The sequence below is a fragment of the Mobula birostris genome, chromosome 24, assembly GCF_030028105.1.
Source record: "Mobula birostris isolate sMobBir1 chromosome 24, sMobBir1.hap1, whole genome shotgun sequence".
Lineage (NCBI taxonomy): Eukaryota > Metazoa > Chordata > Chondrichthyes > Myliobatiformes > Myliobatidae > Mobula > Mobula birostris.
This window is the reverse complement of record NC_092393.1, coordinates 53,798,994-53,818,663: the sequence shown is the minus strand read 5'-3', so window position 1 is coordinate 53,818,663 and position 19,670 is coordinate 53,798,994. Positions and strand designations below refer to the sequence as shown.

The 19,670-nt window shown below is 44.5% G+C and overlaps 1 protein-coding gene across 1 annotated transcript; it reads right to left on the bottom strand.

The window, feature by feature from the left end:
• Window positions 1-654: 654 nt before the first annotated feature.
• Window positions 655-12,167, bottom strand: LOC140187213 (parvalbumin-like EF-hand-containing protein). Its single transcript, XM_072242291.1, has 5 exons — window positions 11,684-12,167; window positions 11,470-11,593; window positions 5,479-5,614; window positions 3,219-3,334; window positions 655-1,561 (listed from the first exon to the last, which is right to left on the bottom strand). The coding sequence occupies exons 2-5, from the start codon at window positions 11,576-11,578 to the stop codon at window positions 1,515-1,517; spliced, it is 408 nt and encodes a 135-aa protein (XP_072098392.1). The 5' UTR covers window positions 11,579-11,593; window positions 11,684-12,167; the 3' UTR covers window positions 655-1,514.
• Window positions 12,168-19,670: the final 7,503 nt, after the last annotated feature.

Genomic DNA, 19,670 nt, shown 5'->3' with positions numbered 1-19,670 from the left:
TCGATGATGAGTGAGTGTCTGCTAGCCCTCGAGTCAGAGGAACTCAAATAAGCAACACTGTGGATTGAAACATCGGAACAGCGAGCTGCTGGTCTCCCTCCCGTCTGCTGCAGGAGTGATATGTCTCTCTCCCTCACTAGTGAGACGGAGAGAGCTTGTTTAAGACGTCGAGCTGTTGAGATGAGCATCTAGAGTTCTTGATGAACTCTAGATTATGGTTTCTGGGGGGCTGCTTGCTTGGTGGGTGGAGGGGGTCAATACTTTTGTTGGAGCAAGTGGGAAGTGGGATGGGTTGATTCTTTTGCTGCTGTTTTTGCATGGGAGGGGGTTTTAATGTTTTCATTTAGTCTTTGGGGGTTTTCTTCTGTTTCATGGATGTCTGTGAAAAGTAAGAATTTCAGGTTGTATACTATATACATCCTTTGATATTAAATTGAAACATTGCTATAGAGACATGCTACAGCTAAACTGCTTCTGACTCAGGGATTCCGACCTTTTTTATGCCATGGACCCCTACTATTAACCAAGAGGTCTGTGGGCCCCAGGTTGGGAACTCCTGCTCCGAGCATTTATGTCCCTCTCACCAAGACTTCACTTGACACCTGCACCAAACAACACTGCTTTATTCAAACACAAAATAAAGAGGTGTCTTCGAAAGTCGTCGCCACAAGTTGTCGATGCAAGAATTCGATGCATGATGGGCTCTTTCAAAGGTGGCAGGGCTATTGGAGGTTGTATTGAGGAGGTTGTCCTGCTCCTACCTCGGACACACAAGCCCACAGGTGTACCTTGGAGGAGATGGCAGAGCAGAAAACTAGTGGTAATGCAGTACTATGGTCTATGTATTCACAAAGCACATTCCAGTGGCTTCACTGCCACTCAATCATATTCCAACAGCCTGCATTGCTGTACAGTTTTAAATCCCCAGTTAACCAACCTTTGAACGAATAATCATTTCCCTGGGTTTTCCAACTTAAAGATTAACTGCAGACCATGGTATAGGGTGGCTGTATTGATAAGACCCAAATGTAGCTTTCGCCCTCTTTCAAACTGTGGAAGCTGTAGTTATTTATTTGTCAAGGCCAATGCAGTTCGAACTCCACCATGGACGGTCCCAAACCCTGTGGCGAAGGGAGGAGAGCTGGCTAAGAGCTTAGCAACCCCATCCCATAAAAACCCAGAGCTACAGAAACACCAACAGAAGCTCCGAAGTCCTCATTCCCGGGAGAGGAAGGGTCTTCGCCTGGAAAACGTATGGAGTTGGTAGTGAAGGTGGAAGTCACAGGGTCAATCGACCTGCGGCCCAGGACAGAGTACTCTAGCAAGCTGCAGTTAGTGGCCTACGGCCCGGTAGGGGTGACAGGTGTAAGGAGAAGAATGCAGTTTGCGATCAGCTGAATTAGTCTCATCTTTAGCTATTTCTGGGGTGAAAGGGGTTGTGAGTAGAATGCAGAAGCCCCTGGATTTGCAGCTTGGTTCAGCCTCACACGATCCTTGTGGGAATTCTGACTGCCTTACTTCTTCCTTTGCATCTTTTCTTCTTTAATCATAGCTTGAAACTCTGCAAGAGGAAAAAAAGAGCAGAAATCTTTCCTTGTTCGGATAGTTCTTTGGCATTCAATTACAGCTGACGGCACTTAATAAGCTAACTAATTAAAAATTGAAACAGGAGTGGTAACCAATGGACTCAGTTTCAAGGACTCTACAACTCTTGTTCTCAATATTATTTATTACTTATCTACCAGGCTCTTGAACCAACGGGGATAACCTCACTCAACTTTACTCAAATATTCCTACAACTAATGGACTCACTTTCAAGGACTCTTCATCTCATGTTCTCAATAGTTATTGCTTATTTATTATTATTATTATTTTTCTTTCTGTATTTGCACAGTTTGTTGTCTCTTGCAGGTGGGGTGGTCTTTCATTGATTCTGTTATGGTTATTATTCTATAGATTTATTGGGTATACCTGCAACAAAATGAATCTCAGGGTTGTAAATAGTGATGTTTATGTGCTTGGATAATAATTTTACTTCGAACTTTGTACCTACTATTATTTTGTTTTTATTTTTGTATTGGCACAACTTGTTATCTTTTGCATACTGGTTTTGTTTGTTCATCTTTGTTGTGTACAGTTTTTCATTGATTCTATTGCGTTTCTTTGTATTTATTGCAAATGCCCGCAAGGAAATAAATCTCAGGGTTGTATATGGTGACTGCGATAAAATAAATTTACTTTGAACTTTGAACAAACATTGCTGGAAATGCTCAGCAGGCCGGGCATCATCTGTGAAGAATGGAACAGAGTTAGTGTTTTGTGTTGATAATTGAAACTGAGAAAATGAGAAATGAAACAGATTTTAATTTGCAGGGAAGGAGAGAACAAAGTGGATGTTTATGATAGGATGAAGACAGAATCTAAATGACATTAGCAATGCTCTTGCTGGCTGAGAGGGGGAGGTGAATGCTTCTTAATCAGAACTGAGCAGTCTGAAGCCCGTAGTTTGTAGGTGAGGGGTCAAATCTGAGGGAAGTTAATGAGGAGAATTAGATACAAGGAGTACCTGGAGCAAGGAGAAAGTGGCTTCCTTCTATGCTGTAAGAAAGTATGGATTTCTGTGCAATTCTTTGGATTTGCCTGTCATGGTGCGTGCTGGCAATGTCAGAACTCAAGTGCGGAGCAAAGACAGACTCCAATGTAGAGACGGCGATCAGAATTTATTCACTAGAGTATTCCAACTGAGCATCAGTAGCTCAGCTGAGCAACGCCGCGAGATGTAGTATTCTCAAAACTTGGACCCTGCGATTAGCGCTAATCGGGCATCCGCTTAAATAATACAAGGAACACAGTAACCCTGAGCCTATCAAAATAAAGTTAATGAGCTTAAACAGAAAGCACCAGGAGACTGCATTACAAAGAGCAAGTCGCTTGAGAAAAAGACAAGGAACTCTAAGTGATTAACGACTTCGTTAAACAGCAACTAACCAGTTCTGGTGCTCTAAAATCCTCGGCACCCATTGCTCTCCAGCTCCCCTCACAGGCCCAAAGAGCTCATTACATCACCTTTGGAGATGAGGAGAGATATTCCAAGATCTTCATAAACTCTGCTCAGACTTATACCCTGAAGAAACACTTCACTTCCTGCACTTCTCCAAAGATCTCCACCCAAGCCAGTTCACATTGTAGGTACTGAACGTGCAAGCTGTACGTCCTACCCTTGAAGTCAATTCTTCCATCTCCATCCACGTCTGCTGCCTGGAGCATGGCATCTGCCTCCTCATCGGACAGAGGGACAACGGGAACATTGGAGGGAATGATGGAGAGGATGTACCTGCAGAACAAGGTAGAGTGAGCTGTGACACTAACCATTCCTCACAACTGGGAGACAACAAGAGGCAGCTGTTGACACAAGCACTCTTTTGGCAAGAGTATACTTGATGGGCCAAATAGCCTATGTCTTTTGGCCAAAAAACATTTACGACTCTCAAATTCATGCAAATCAAAATTAGAATGATATTTCTATCGTTTTCCAGCACTAACGTCTTATTATTTGTTATTTCCAATGTATAATTTTAAATAATTGACTTTGTTTTAGTCTAATTATCAGTAAGAAACTAAAGAAATGGAAGTCTTGCATTGATATGGTGACAGTACTATCTCAAGACATATCAAACTCCTTTTCAACCAATGAACATAGAAATATTAATGTGACTTTTTCCAGCGGCTAAGCTGTAAAATACCACTTATGTTGTAATGAATGAAATACACAAACAAGTTAATGGAAAATAACTGGCAAATAACCAGGGGTGGTCACAAAGTATTTTATAATCTAAGGAGACCTTTGGGATTCACAAACAACATATTTCGCTGTATGCACCAGGGCTAACCTAATATCCCTCATGCCCACTTTCCTGTCCTTCCCACAATCTTTGATGATCTCACCAATCAGAAAGCTATCTGAGCCATGAATATACCCAAGGTCTCCATGAAAACAGTTCCACAGACTTAGAACCTCCTGGAGAGAAGAAATACTTGCTCTTTTCAGTTTTAAATGAGTGTTCTTTTATTCTGACGGCATGAGCTTTGGTCTGGACCCTCCTGTAAGGATAAACGTCCTCTCACCACTTAGCTTGTCTAATCCCGGAAGAGTCTTATTTATTTCAATAAGGTCACTTCTTCTTCGAAATTCCAACTCACCCGTTTAGCCTTTTGTCATAGAGCAAACTCTTCATATTTGGGATCATCCTAGTGAACGTTCTCTGAAATGCCTTCACTAAAATAATATCATCCCTAAGGTTTCTTTCTGAAAATATAACCGTCATACACCTGCCACTTCCTCAAGGTGACACTTTGATCTGTCTGCTACAACAGGCAGGACCTCCCGGTGGCCAACCGTTTTAATTCCACTTCCCGTTCTGACACCGGCATGCCTGTCCACAGCCTCCTCCACTGCCTATTTGAGGCTAGCCACAGATTAGAGAAACAGCACCTCATATTCCACCTTGGTAATTTCCATCCTGACGGAATGAACATCGATTTCTCTAACTTCCAGTAGCCAGCCCTCTTCTGTATTTTCCCCTTATCCTACCAGTTCCCAACAGCCATCCCATTCTCCTCCCCTGCCCTGACTTACCCTCTCAATCTGCCCATCATCCACACATTCCTCCCTCTGGTCCCCCTCTTCACCTCCTTCCTCTTTATTCCATGGTCCACCATCCTCTCCTATCAGATTCCTTCTTCTTCAGCCTTTGTCACTTCCACCTATCATTTCCCAGCTTTTTACATCACTTCCACTCTCCCCCCACCTGAATCCACCTATAACCTTTCCCTTCTTTCTCCACCCCTTCCCTCTCACCTTCTTATGCTGGCTATCTCCCTTGTATCTTTCCAGCCCCGCTGAAGGGTCTTGATTCTCTCCATCGATGCTGCCTGACCCACTAAGTATTTCGTACTTGGCTCCAGCTTTCCAGTACCTACAGTCTCTTGTGTCTCCATTTTGGGTTGGTGAGCTTGTTTCTGTCTCTCTCCACAGATGCTGCCCTGCCTGCTGAGTATTTGCACCACGGACAGCGTCGTGGTTAGCACAACGCTACTACAGTCTGGGGCGTCGGAGTTCAGAGTACAATTCCGGCATCATCTGCAAGGGGTCTGTACGTCCTCCTCGTTGAATGTGTGGGTTTTACCTGGGTGCCCCAGTCTCCTCCCAGAGTGCAAAGATGTACCAGTTAGTCGGTTAATTGGTCATTGAGATTGTCCCATGGTTAGGTTAGGGTTAAATTTGGGTTGTTGTGTGGATGCTGGGGCAGTGTGGCTCAAAGGGCTGGAAGGGCCTTTTTCCACACTGTATCGCTACAAAAAGTAAATAAAATCTATTTTTATTATTGCTTACAGCATCTGCAATATCTTCCGTTTGGGTTCTGCTCTGCAGGTTTGAAGTTTTGTAGCATTAGGAAAAAAAACTTGCAAAGATCTTACTTTATTTCATTCCACTCAATGTAACCACTCTTATCCCTGTCCAGCCGTTCAAATGCTTTCCGGATGATCTCCTCCTGTTGCTTGGATTTCTTGAATGTTGCCATATACTCAAAAAATTTGTGGTAATTAAATGGACCTGGTGGAATAAGGAAGGTTGTGAGTTGAAGAACCAAACGATCTATGGTCAACAACCTGGGGGGTGCAGCAGAGTAGCATAGCCGTTAGCGAAATGCTGTTACAGTGCCAGGAGCCCGGGTTTAATTCCTGCCACTGTCTTAAAGAGTTTGGATGTTCTCCCCATAACCACCTGGGTTTCCTCCAGGTTCTTGGGTTTCCTCCCATGTTCCAGAAAGACTTAGATTCAAAGATTCCGAAGTACATTTATTGTCAAAGTATGTATGCAGTATAAAACCCTGAGATTCATCTTCCCACACACAGTCACAAAACAAAGAAAATCATGGAATCTGTCCAAGGAAAATATCAAACACCCAACGCACACACAGAAAAGGAACAAATTGTGCAAACGGCAAAAAAAACCGAGCGAAAAATCACACATAATATAAAACATGAAACCATGGAATCCTTGAAACAGTCTAGGAGTGTTCAGTTTAGTTCAGTTCAGCTCAATTTAGCATTGTGTTGTCGGTTGTCTGCAGGTGCTGATAGTTAGGGTCAGTAAGTTGTGGGCGTTCTATGTTGTCTCCAGAAACGTGGCAACACTTGCAGCTGCCCAGTACAATTCTTGCTTTTATTGGACGCAAACTATGCATTTCACTGTATGTTTTGGTCTACATGTGACAAATAAAGCTAATCTTTCTGTAAGGAACATTAGAACAACAGGAACTGACGTGGGAGTAGGTCATTTAGTCCCATAGGCCAGATCTGTGGGCGACCTTTTACCTCAACACCGCATACCCCAATTCCTTCAATGTCTTAGAAACCTAGCACTCATTGTCATGAATATACCCAGCATCAGAACCTCCACAGGCCAAAGATTCACTGCCTTCTAGGGGAACACATTTCTCTCATCCCTGACTTAATTACTGCCTGCTTATTTTGAGATGACGATCCATCGTCCTAGAAGCTCAAACCTCATCCCTCCATTTTCAAATAGATCATTACTAATTTTGTGTGTGTTTATGTGTGTGTGTATATGTGTGTGTGTGTGTGTGTGTGTGTGTGTGTGTGTGTGTGTGTGTGTAGATGGATGTGTGTGTGTGTGTGTGTGTGCGTGCGTGCGTGTGTGTGTGTGTGTGTGTGTGTAGATGGATGTGTGTGTGTGTGTGTGTGCGTGCGTGCGTGCGTGCGTGTGTGTGTGTGTGTAGATGGATGTGTGTGTGTGTGTGTGTGTGTGTGTGTGTGTGTGTGTGTGTGTGCGCGTGTGCGTGCGTGTGTGTGTGTGTGTGTGTGTGTGTGTGTGTGTATGTACCTTGACAGAGCTTGTGAGATCCTAATACTTCTTTCCAATCTTCCTCTCCAGGCAGAGAAAGCTCCAACTGTTTTTATGCCAGATTTTCTAATTATGGCTCGGGCTGGACTTTCTCCCCCCACCTCCTCCAACATCTGCTCTGCAAAATCCTCCGCCCCCTTCCTATTCACCCTGGCAACCGGCACTTCCTGATGCCACTTATTCCTCTTATCAGGACCTGTATGTTTCCTTTAGTAAATCTGGAAGCTGCTTCCCCCGCTCTGCTGTTGCCTCTCTCTATGTCGTGTGCGTTATCTGGTTGGGTGGCCTTGATGTGAAGCAGCCACAGCTGCAGATGACCATGAACACACACTCAGTGGCAACTTTATAAAGTCCCGGAGGGACCTAATAAAGTGGCCACAGAGTGCACAGTATGTATTTTGATAATAAATTTACTTTGAATTTTGAACCAGTTGTTCTTACGAATTTAGTGCCAAATTTGAGTAGGGCTTGGTTAACCGCCAGAACTAAACTCATGATGCATTGAGGATAGGTAAAATCCAATGTCTTGGCCTATGAGTGATATTATGACAGTGATCTACTCTGAATATGTTTGATTTTAGTTCAACGGCTTGGACTAATTACACTGGACAACAAAGATTTTGCTTCCTGAATACTTTTGAGTGTATCATATGGATTTTGGGCTGCTGATCATGAAAATCGCCATGAAATTTCCCTATCACGCACCATTTTGTAAAAATCACCTAGATTTGTAATTTCAATTCATAATTTAAGTCAATTAAAATGTTGCCCAAACTGTGAGCTGAAACCACGAAGTGAAACGTGTCCTGACGAAGGGTCTCAGCCTGAAACGTCGAATGTACCTCTTCCTAGAGATGCTGCCTGGCCTGCTGCGTTCACCAGCAACTTTGATGTGTGTTGTTAAGTGAAGCATGTCATTTTCTGCATTCCCATTGTCTTGGTGGAGAGGCTCAGTCACTTTAAATTCCTTAGCATTATGATAACAGAGGATCGTTCTTGGGACAAGAACTATCACAAAGAAGGCACAACATTGCCTCAACTTGCTTAGAAGTTTGTGCAGATTCTGCATGCAGTCTAAAACTTTGACAAACTCTATAGATGTGCAGTGGAGAGCACCCTGACTGGTTGCATCACGGCCTGGTATGGATACCAAATACCAAGAAATGAAGAAGCCTGCAGAAGGTGGTAGGCGCAGCCCATTCTATCACAGGCAAACCACTGAGCACATCTACAAGAAGAGCTAACACAAGAAAGCAGCATCCATTGTCAAGGACCCCCACCATTAAAGGCATGCTCTCTTCTCAATGCTGCCAGTTGGGGGAAGGTACAGGAGCTGTCCAACACCACCAGATTCAAGAACGGTTATTACCCCTCGGCATCAGGCTCCTGAACTGGCATGGATAGCTTCATTATCCTCAACTCTGATCTGATTTCACAATCTACAGACTCACCTTCAAGGACTGTACAACTCACAAGACCTTCAGACGTAGGAGTAGGATTAGGCAATTCGGCCCATTGATTGTGCTCCACTATTTCATCATTTTTCCTCTCAGCCCCAATTTCCTGTCTTCTCCCATATCCCTTCATGTCCTGACCAATCAAGTGTAACGCTCAGATCTATCGGCTCGTGTTTGTCTGGGGGAAACTCTGTCTGCCCGCCAAACCGTGTCTCACGTTTTGCGTAGTTGCTGTGTAATGCACCCTGGTTCAAACTCGCACATCAAATATCAGACAGCACACAGTGTACGATTTACAGATTACAATTTATAGATCTTACCGGAACTATGTAATTAATTGAAATACAATATAAAAGGAAAGTAAAAGGCACCAAACTTATCAGAGTTCAACCACTTTGTGCACAACCGTTGGAGCTCAATTAATGGGGTCTTCTTTCCACCATTCGATCCCCTCTGACCCCCTCGACCCGCCACCTGGGACCACCCACGGTGGTCAACCAGAGCGTGTCCAGCACGTCCTTCCTCTTCGGTTCTCCTCCCGAAAGCCCCCCAAACCACACGGTTCCCAGCCATATGAGACAGAATATCACCCACAAAAAGAATAACATGGACACTCATTGGTTCATTCCCTCCCTTATCAATAATATAACCCGAACAAGCAGGGAGAGTGAGAACTCCTTACATCGCAGTTATTATTACAGAAAAGCCATTTTATATAATATACAAAGAAGCCATCTTAGACACCTCAGCAGCCAGTATAACCAAGACCCAGTTACACAAGAATCTAGAGCCTTAAGTATACATAAAGACTTGGTCTCCACACCTGCCGATGGTAATGAATTCCACAGATTTACCACTCTCTGGCTAAAGAAATTTCTCCTCATCTCTGTTTTACAATGAAGCCCTTCTATTCTGAGACCATATCCTCCGGTCTCAGACATGGCCACCATAGGAAACATCCTAACATCCTCCCCATATTCACTCTTTCGCCATTCAATAGGTTTCAATGAGGTTACCCCTCATTTTTCTGAATTCCAGTGAATACAGGTCTAGAGCCATCAAACACTCTTCATATGACAAGCCATCCAATCCTGGAATCATTTGTGTGAACCTCCTTAGATCTCTCTCCAATTTCAGCGCAGCCTTTCTAAGATAAGGGGCCCAAAACTGCTCACAATGCTCCAAGTGAGGCCTCACCAGTGCTTTGTAGAATCTCAACATTACATCCTTGCTTTTATATTTTAGTGTTCTTGAAATGAATGCTAACATTGCATTTGCCTTCCTCACCACAGACTCAACCTGCAAATTAACTTTCAGGGAATCCTGCACAAGGGCTCCCAAGACCTCTTGTGCTTTAGTTTTTTGTATTTTCTCTCCACTTATAAAATAGTCAACCCTTTCATTTCTTCTACCGAAGTGCATGACCATACACTTCCCGACACTGTATTCCAGCCGCCATTTCTTTACCGAATCTCCTAATCTGTCCAAGTCCTTCTGTAGCCCCTCTACGTCTTCAGAACTACCTGCACCTCCACCTATCTTTGTATCGTGTTCTCAATTTTTTTTTATTTGTCAGTCTTTGTGTATTAATGTAGTTTTTCATAAATCCCATTGCATTTCTTTATGTTGCTGTAAATGCCTGCAAGAAAACAAATCTCAGGGTAGTAGATGTACTTATAATAAGTTTATTTTGACTTTGATGAATTTATAATGTAAAATTCCAGATCTATACTCAGTGGCTACTTTATTAGTTACACCTGTACACCTACTCATTAATGCAAATATCTAATCAGTCAATCACGTGGCAGCAACTCAATGCATTAAAGCATGCAGACATGGTCAAGAGGTTCAGTTGTTGTTCTGACAAAACATCAGAATGGGGAAGAAATGTGATCTAAGTGACTTTGACCGTGGAATGATTGTTGGTACCAGACAAGTGGTTAGAGTACTTCAGAAACTGATTGATCTCCTGGGATTTTCATGCACGCCAGTCTTTAGAGTTTACAGAGAATGGTGTGTAAAACAGAAGTGAGTGGCAGTTCTGTGGGTGAAAATGCCTTGTAAATGAGAGAGTTCAGAGGAGAATGACCAGCTGGGTCAAGGTGACAGGAAAGTGATAAATAACCAGGTGTTGCAACAGTGGTGTGCGGAAAAGCTTCTCTGAATACAAACCATGTTGAACCTGGTTGTGGTTGGAGCTGGTTGTGGATTACAGGAGGAATGGAGACTGGCTAACCCCTATTGACATCAATGGATCTGGGGTTGAGAGGGTGAACAGCTTCAAGTTCCTCGGCATCCACATCACTGAGGATCTCACGAGGTCTGTACGTACCAGCTGTGTGGTGAAAAAAGCGCAACAGCGCCTCTTTCACCTCAGACGGTTGTAAGAAGTTTGGTATGGGCCCCCAAATCCTTTCTACAGGGGCACAGTTGAGAGCATCCTGACTGGCTGCATCACTGCCTGGTATGGGAACTGTACTTCCCTTAATCACAGGATTCTGCAGCGAGTGGTGCGGACAGCCCAGCGCATCTATAGATGTGAACCTCCCACTATTCAGGACATTTACAAAGACAGGTGTGTAAAAAGGGCCCAAAGGATCACTGGGGACCCAAGTCACCCCAACCACAAACTGTTCCAGCTGCTACCATCCGGGAAACGGTACCGCAGTATAAAAGCCAGGACCACCAGGCTCCGGGACAGCTTCTTTCACCAGGCCATCAGACTGATTAATTCACACTGATACAATTGTATTTCTATGTTATATTGACTGTCCTGTTGTACATACTGTTTATTATAAATTGCACATGGCACATTTAGACATAAAGATTTTTACTCCTCATCTATATGAAGGATGTAAGTAATAAAGTCAATTTAATTTAAATTCAGTTCAAACCTTGAAGTGGATGGGCTACAGCAGCAGAAGATCTCATTCACTCAGTGGCCATTTTATTAAGTACAGGATGTCACCCTGAGAGTATGATATTTAAATGTCATTATTCCAGGTGATAAGAGGGATGGTAGCCTCTCATTTCCAACTATCAGCAGTTTACATATATTGCAAAGACTGTGGTTGTCAGTCCTACCTCTGAGTCTCAGCTCCTCGGGCATGCGAGCAATGTCATGGTCTGTCAGACTCGAGCTCATGGCTTGGGCAACTTGCTTCACTTGGGCACTGAACACCGTAGGATCCATCTGTTCTGATCTGACCTGTTGGAGGGAAAATGAGGGACAATAGTTCACCCAAAATGCTGGAGGAACTCAGCAGGTGAGTCAGCACCTGTGGAGGATGTTCATTACCGTTGGCAATTGGCGCCAAGACCCTTCATCAGGACTGAAAAGGAATGGGGATGAACCCAGAATAAGAAGACGGGGGGAAGGGAAGGAGTGCAAGCTGGAGGGTGATAGGTGAAGCTAAGTGAGGGGGAAGGTGGGTGGTTGGAGAAAGCGGGGACGAACTGAGAAGCTGGGAAGTGATAGGTGGAAAAGGTGAAGGGCTGAAGATAGGAGATGAGAGTGGACCATTGAAGATAGGAAAGGAGAACAGGCGCCAGAGGGAGGTGGTGGGCAGGTGAGGAGAGGAGAAGGGGTAAGAGGGGAGCCAGAATGGGGGATGGAAAAAGATAGAAGGGGGGAGAGGGAGAGAAATTACTGGAAGGAGAAACCAATGTTCATGCCATCCAGTTGGAGGCTACCCAGACAGAGTATGTGGTGTTGCTCCTCTGCCCTGAGAATGGCCTCACTGTGGCCGTAGAGGAGGCCGTGGACTGACAAGGGAGAGTAGCTCAGTCAAACTTTAAACACAAGAGAGCCAGCGCAGCCACGTGAGCGGAGAACAGGTTTCTGGTAAGTTATTTAAAGATTAAAGATAAAAGATTAGCTTTATATGTCACAAGTGCATCGAGGCATACAGTGAAATGCATCGTTTGTGTCCGAGGTTAGTGCTGGAGGCAGCCCCGTTACCTTTGCCCTTCCAGTGCTCGCATAACATATCAGAATCAGAACCAGGTTTATTATCACTGATATATGTTGTCAAATTTATTGCAATACATAACAATACTATAAATTACAATAAGAAATATATACAATATATTAAATTAGTAGTGCAAAAAAGAGTGTTGATCCAGGTTTGGTTGCACTAACTTAGTTTTCGGTGACGTTTCAAGTTATAGCCAGTGTAGCCAGTGCAGCCAGTGTAGCCACCTCACAGTTTCAGCCACCCAGGCTCAATCCTGACCTCCGGTGCTGTCTACGTGGAGTCTGCACATTCTCCCTGCGATAGACTGGTCAGTGCATTGCCTAATGTATATCACCTCTAGTGTGTAGGTCGGTGGTAGCACCTGGGGGTAGCTGACGGGAATGTGGGGGAGGGGGAACAACAGCGACATCATAGAGACGTAGTACAGGGCGGGAGCAAGCCTTTCAGCCCATCTAGTTCGTGCCAAACTGTTATTCTGCCGAGTCCCGTGGATCCGCACCTGGGCCATAGCCCTCCAATTCCTTGGCATCGATGTACCAAATGAGTGTTTATTGGTTAGTTCAGACCCAAAGGGCCGAAGAGTCTGTTTCTGCACAGTATAATAACCATTCCAGATGAAGGCTCTCAACCTGAAACATTGACTGTCCATTCCCTTCCACAGATACTGCCTGACCTGCTGGGTTTCTCCAGCACCTTGTGTGTTGCTCCAGATTTCAACATCTGCAATGCCTTGTCTAACTGTATAACAAGTTCACAGAGAGTGGCAGATGGGGCAGTGACTTGGGGTGGGGGGGCAAGAGAAAATCGGGGTTTTGAGGAGGTTTTCAGCAGCAGTCAGGTAATAGTATGCAGATTGAATTAGATAGTCTCAGTGACGCCTCACACATACGCACAGTGATCACTTTATCAAGTACCTCCTGTACCCAATAAAGTGGCCACCGAGTGTACGTTCCTGGTCTTCTGCTGCTGTAGCCCGTCCACTTCAAGTTTCAACACGTACATTCAGAGATGCTCTTCTGCACATCGCTGTTGTAACGTGTGGTTATTTTAATAATTTTCACCTTCCTGTCACACTACCAGGTTCAGGAACAGTTATTGTCCCTCAACCATCAGCCTCCTGAACCAGAGGGTTATAACTTCATCCAACTTCACTTGGCCCATCACTAAAACGTTGCCACAACCTATGGACTTACCTTCAAAGCTCCTTCATCTCATGTTTTCGATATTTATTGCTCGTTTATTTATTACTAATATTTCTTTCTTTTTGCATTTGCACAGTGTGTTGTCTTTTGCACCCTGGTTGTCCATCCAGTTGACGTTGTCTTTCATTGATTTTATTATGTTTACTGAGTATGCCCACAAGAAAATGAATCTCAGGCTTGTATATGGTAACATATATGTACTTTGATAATAAATTTACTTCAAACTATGAACTGTGAGCTTGAACCAGTCTGGCCATCCTCCTCTGACCTCTCTCATTAACAAGGCACTTTCTCCCACAGAACTGCCACTCACTGGATTTTTTTTTGTTTTTCCACAACATTCTCTGTAAACTCTAGAGAAAATCCCAGGAGATCAGCAGTTTCTGAGACACCCTGACTGGCCCCAACGGTCAAAGTCACTTAGATCACATTTCTTTCCGCATTCTGATGTTTGGTGTGAACAACAACTGAACCTCTTGACCATGTCTGCATGCTTTTATGCATTGAGTTGCTGCCGCATGATTGGCTGATTAGATACTTACATTAACGAGCAGGGGTACTGGTGTACTTAACAAAATGGTCACCATGTGTACAATGGTCTGGTGATTAACTCAGGAGCACACGGGGTGTCAATCTGGGATACCAGACCCCAGCACCTGCAGTCTCCCATGCCTCGAGGATATGAATCACTCCAGTGAACGGAGTTGGCAGCTGGGAACAGAGTCTGTGACAGTAACCGAAGATGGTGTCTTTCCAGTTACTGTATAACAAATCCCAAGTTAGTTTTATTTCACATTGCCTATTTTTAAAGGCTAGTTCTCCCAAGGTAATGAAGGGGAACTTTAATCTGACACGACAGGACCTTATAAACGTCCCTCAGTGTGATGGGTACATGAGAGTCTAACAGTGTGTCAAAAAAAAGGAACCTGTTGAATCAATTTGAGAAAATTAACATGCATTAAAAAAATGTGCTTAAGGCTTTGATAGACTGAGTCAGATTGAAAGGCTGTTTATTTTTGGAACAGTACAGCCCTTCGGCCCGCGATGTTGTGCCGATCTATATTAAACTATGACACAATCAACCTGACCCTTCTCTCCCGCACAGCCCGTAACCAATGAAGTCAAAGACCAAAGTAAATTTCCATACCAGGCCATGATGCAGCCAGTTGATACAGTCTCTACTACATACCTACAGATGTTTGCCCAACCATCCATTTTTCTTACACTCCTGTACCTATCTAAGTCTTTAAGATGCTCCTGATGTACCTGCCCCTAACTCCACTCCTGCCAGTCCTTTCCAGGCACCGACTATTCTGTATTAAAGAAAATATACCTCTGACCTCCCTCCCAAACTTCCCTCCACTCAGTTTACCAAATTTCCCTCGGGATTAATAAAGTATATCTATCTATCTATTAAACAGATGTCTGCTGGCATTGTCCGTTGCCAACAAGGGCAGAAATGGCTAATACAAGGGAGCATCATTTTAAGGTGATTGGAGGAAAGTATAGGAGAGGTGTCAAAGGTAGGTTTTTTTACACACAGAGGGGTGGGTGCTGCCAGATCATGTGCCTAATGAGGCAGATGCACTAGGCCCCATATAAGAGACACTTAGATAAGCACATGAAGAAACAAATGGTAGGGAAGGTTTAGATTGATGTTAGAGTATGTTAACAAGGCACACAACATCATGACTGAAGGGCCTGTACTGTGCTGTAGTGTTCTATGTTCTATATACAAGGGGTCAGAAATTAGGGGAGAACGAGGTTCTGGAGCCACATATACATGAGATGAAATGCACTTCTTCCCTAAGGGTCTTCAGGGAACTAGAAAGACTTTACAATGATGCTCACCATTACCGAGACCAGCTTTTCACCTGAGTAGATTGTATTTCATTTCAATTTCCCAAGTTGGAATTTGAACTCATTACTCTTGGCTTCTGGTTTTTAGTCCAGGAAACTAACCACTATCTGTCTAGTTGGGGCAGAGATCTGGGTATATTGTGCAGCACAGTCTCACTGGGCCAGAAGGGACTGTTACTGTTTTGTATCTAAAATCTCTAAATAAAATAAAAATTTGGAATCAGGATGACATGTGACTTCAAGAGGAACCTGCAGGTGGTGCTATCGCCACATTGTTGCTGCCCTTTGTCCTTGTTTGAAGAGGTCGGCAATTTGGGAGCTGCAGTCAAGCTAGCCGAGAGGAGTGGTCCAGTAGATGGTGCAGTGTGTGCCAGTGGTGGAGGGAATAGGGCAGTGGGTGGGGCTGGGGAGTCTGGGAGGTCTGGTCATACTATACTTGGAATATTGTGAGCAGCTTTGGACCACTTTTGTAAGAAAGAATGGGCTGGCTTCGGAAAGGGTCCAGAGGAGGTTCATGAAAATGATCCTGGGAATGAAAGGGTTAACATACAAGGATCGTTTGATGGCTCTGGGAATGTGCTTGCTGAAGTTCAGAAGACTGGGAGTGGGTGGGTGTGATCTTATTGAAATCTATCAAATATTGAAAGGCCTAGATAGAGTGGATGCTAGAAGGATATCTCCTATGGTGGCAGAGTCTAGAACCAGATAGCACAGCCTCAGAATGGAAGGATATCCTGCTAGGACACAGATGAAGATGAAGTTCTTTAGCCAGTGGGTAGTGCATTTGTGGAACTTGTAACAGTCCACTGTGGAAGACAAGTCATTGGGTATATTTAAAGTGGAGGTTGATAGGTTCTTGATAGGGTGTCAAGGTTACGGGGAGAAGGCAGGAGAATGGGGTTGAGAGGAGTAATAAATCAGCCATGATGGAGCAGACTCAATGGGCCAAATGGTTTAATTCTGCTTCTACGCCTTATGGTCAATCAAGTGGGCCGCTTGGCACTGAGCTTTGTGAGACTTGTTGACTCCGCAGTCATTTGGAACTGGAATTGCTTTTCAATCAGCATTTTGTAAAGGCTCATGTTAACATGTGATCACATCTGGACTTCGAGTGAATCTTGATGGAACTGTCTTTGAGACAGATTCCCTCCCTAAAGGTGGTCACAGGTCTCATTACTTCAGTTTTACAGAAGAAATCTTCCTTGCCTTTTTTTATTTAGTTTTGCTCCTCGAAAGCAGGATTTCCCAACCATTTTTAAGCCATGGAATAAGACCATTACGGGAGGGGTCTGTAGACCCCAGCTTGGGAACCCTTGTTTGAAATGTTCTCCTGTTTGCTCCAAGCTTTGAGCAACCTCTCCTGTACACGCAATCCACCTCCTGTATCATGGTTTGACCACATTGTGATATGCCTCTATAACTGAGAAGCTCAGGGTTGGGCACTCTATCCTGTTCAATCCAAAGCTCGGTGCATCTTTATTGGTGGACCTTTTCCCCTTGGACCAGAGAGGATATTGGATTGACTTGTACAAAGTGATGAAGGGTTTAGATGGAAGGAAAAGTCTACAGAAAGTAGTGGATACACCTCAGTCCATCACAGGCAAAACCCTCCCCACCACACAGCACATCCACAAGGAGCACTGCCACAAGAAAGCAGCATCCATCAAGGCCCCCCACCATCGAGGCCATGCTCTTTTCTGGCTACTACCATCAGGCAGGAGGTACAGGAGCCTTAGTTCCCACACCAGCAGGATCAGGTGCAATTACTACCCTTCAACCATCAGGCTCCTGAACTGGTGTTAATAAGAAAACTCACCTCAAGATTTTTTAATGTAATTTTCAGTACACAAGTGTAAAGGAGAATGAAAAATTGTTACTCCAGACCTGATGCAGCACAAAAACCAGTAAGATAAAGAAAACAATAAATATAAATATATAAGATAGTTTATATACAATGAGACAGGGAAGTTATGGTAGGGTACAGGAACCATGGTGTATAAAGGCTGTAATAAATCTAGTCAAGAAGAAAAGAAAAGCTCACAAAAGGTTCAGAGAGCTAGGTAATGTTAGAGATCTAGAAGATTATAAGGCTAACAGGAAGATGTCATGGTCCGGTCCGTAAAGTCTGCATTCCGGTTCACGGTCCGTCGATTCCTTATACCGGGTTTTCCTGTTTTCCTTTGTTCCATTGGGTGCCTTAATTGAGGCATCTAATTCTCATTGTGGGCTGGCACATAAATACCTCTCAAACCAAGGATTCCTGGGTTGGACTGTTCCCTTCTCCTTCTTTCCGAGATCTTGTCAGTATCCCCGCTAAGGTCAACTACTGGAGTGAGACTGGAGCCTTGCCATGCCAAGATAAGGAACTACCTATTGTTGAGTTTGGAACTTTCTCTTTGTGTCCATGTGTTTAGTGTCTGTGTCCTGTGTATGAGTCCTGGTCATATGTCCTGTTCCCAAGGATGGGTCCTGACTCTGTGTTCTGTGCTTCAGTCCAAGGCTCTGTGTTCCGAGACCAAGTCCAGGTGCCGTGTTCCAGCCCTGTCCAAGTCTGAGCTTTGTGTCCTTGCCCAGCCCAGGAGATCCTTGCCCAGCCTGGTGCTGGAGATTCCTCGTCTTGTGCTAGATCGTCCCCATCTGAATCCTCGGCAGTCATCCTGGCCCTGCGCTCCTAGGAAGGGTCCTGGCCCTGCGTTCCTAGGAGGAGTCCTGACTCTGTACCCAAGAGCCAAGCCAAACCTAGTCCAAGAGCCTTGTCCTGCCCTGTAGCCATGTCCTGTCCTTGCCTAGATACTAGTCCCAAGTCCTTGCCTAGACCTGGGTTCCGGTTCCGAGTCGAGACCCAGGTTCCGATCCCAACCAAGACCCAGGTTCCGGGTCCTTGTCCAGATTCTGGTTCCGGAGTTCCGAGATCCTAGTCCAGGCTCCTTGTTCCTGGTTCCACGTCTGGGTCCTGTGCTTCTAGCCCAAGTCCTAGCCCAGGCCCTGAATCCTAGTCTCGTCCAGGGCCTGTGTCAATGTCCAGCGTCGTTTCTTCCTGACTCACCTTGCTATCTCGATAATCCTAGTCCTGTTCCTTGTACTTCAGTGTCTGTGTCTTGCTTTTGGGTCTGCCTTCAGTGCCCCCTTGTAACAGAAGGAGCTTAAGAACGAAATTAGGACAGCCAGAAGGGGCCATGAGATGGCCTTGGTGGGCAGAATTAAGGAAAACCCCAAGGCATTCTACAAGTACGTGAAGAGCAAGAGGATAAGACGTGAAAGAATAGGACCTATCAAGTGTGGAAGTGGGAAAGTGTATATGGAACTGGAGGAAGTAGCAGAGGTATTTAATGAATACTTCAGTATTCACTAAGGAAAAGGATTTTGGTGATTGTAGTGATGACTTGCAGCAGACTGAAAAGCTTGTAGATATTAAGAAAGAGGACGTGCTGGAGATTTTGGAAAGCATCAGTTTGGATAAGCCGCCGGGACCGGTTGAGATGTACCCCAGGCTACTGTGGGAGGCGAGGGAGGAGATTGCTGAGTCTCTGATGATGATCTTTGCATCATTAATGGGGACGGGAGAGGTTCTGGAGGATTGGAGGGTTGCGGATGTTATTCCTTCTTTCAAGAAAGGGAGTAGAGATAGCCCAGGAAATTATAGACCAGTGAGTCTTACTTCAGTGGTTGGTAAGATGATGGAGAAGATCCTGAGAGGCAGGATTTATGAACATTTGGAGAGGTTAATATGATTAGGAATAGTTGGCATGGCTTTGCCAAGGGCAGGTCGTGCCTTATAAGCCGGAATGAATTTTTTGAGGATGTGACTAAACACATTGATGAAGGAAGAGTAGTAGATGTAGTGTATATGGATTTCAGCAAGGCATTTAAAAAGGTACCCCATGCAAGGCTTATTGAGAAAGTAAGGAGGCATGGGATCCAAGGGGACATTGCTTTGTGGATCCAGAAATGGCTTGCCTACAGATGGCAAAGAGTGGTTGTACACGGGTCATATTCTGCATGGAGGTCGGTGACCAGTGGTGTGCCTCAGGGATCTGTTCTGGAACCCTTGCTCTTCGTGATTTTTATAAATGACCTGGATGAGGAAGTGGAGGGATGTGTTAGTAAGTTTGCTGATGACACAAAGGTTGAGGTGTTGTGGATAGTATGGGGGGTTGTCAGAGGTTACAGTGGGACATTGATAGGATGTAAAACTGGGCTGAGAAGTGGCAGATGGAGTTCAACCCAGATAAGTGTGAGGTGGTTC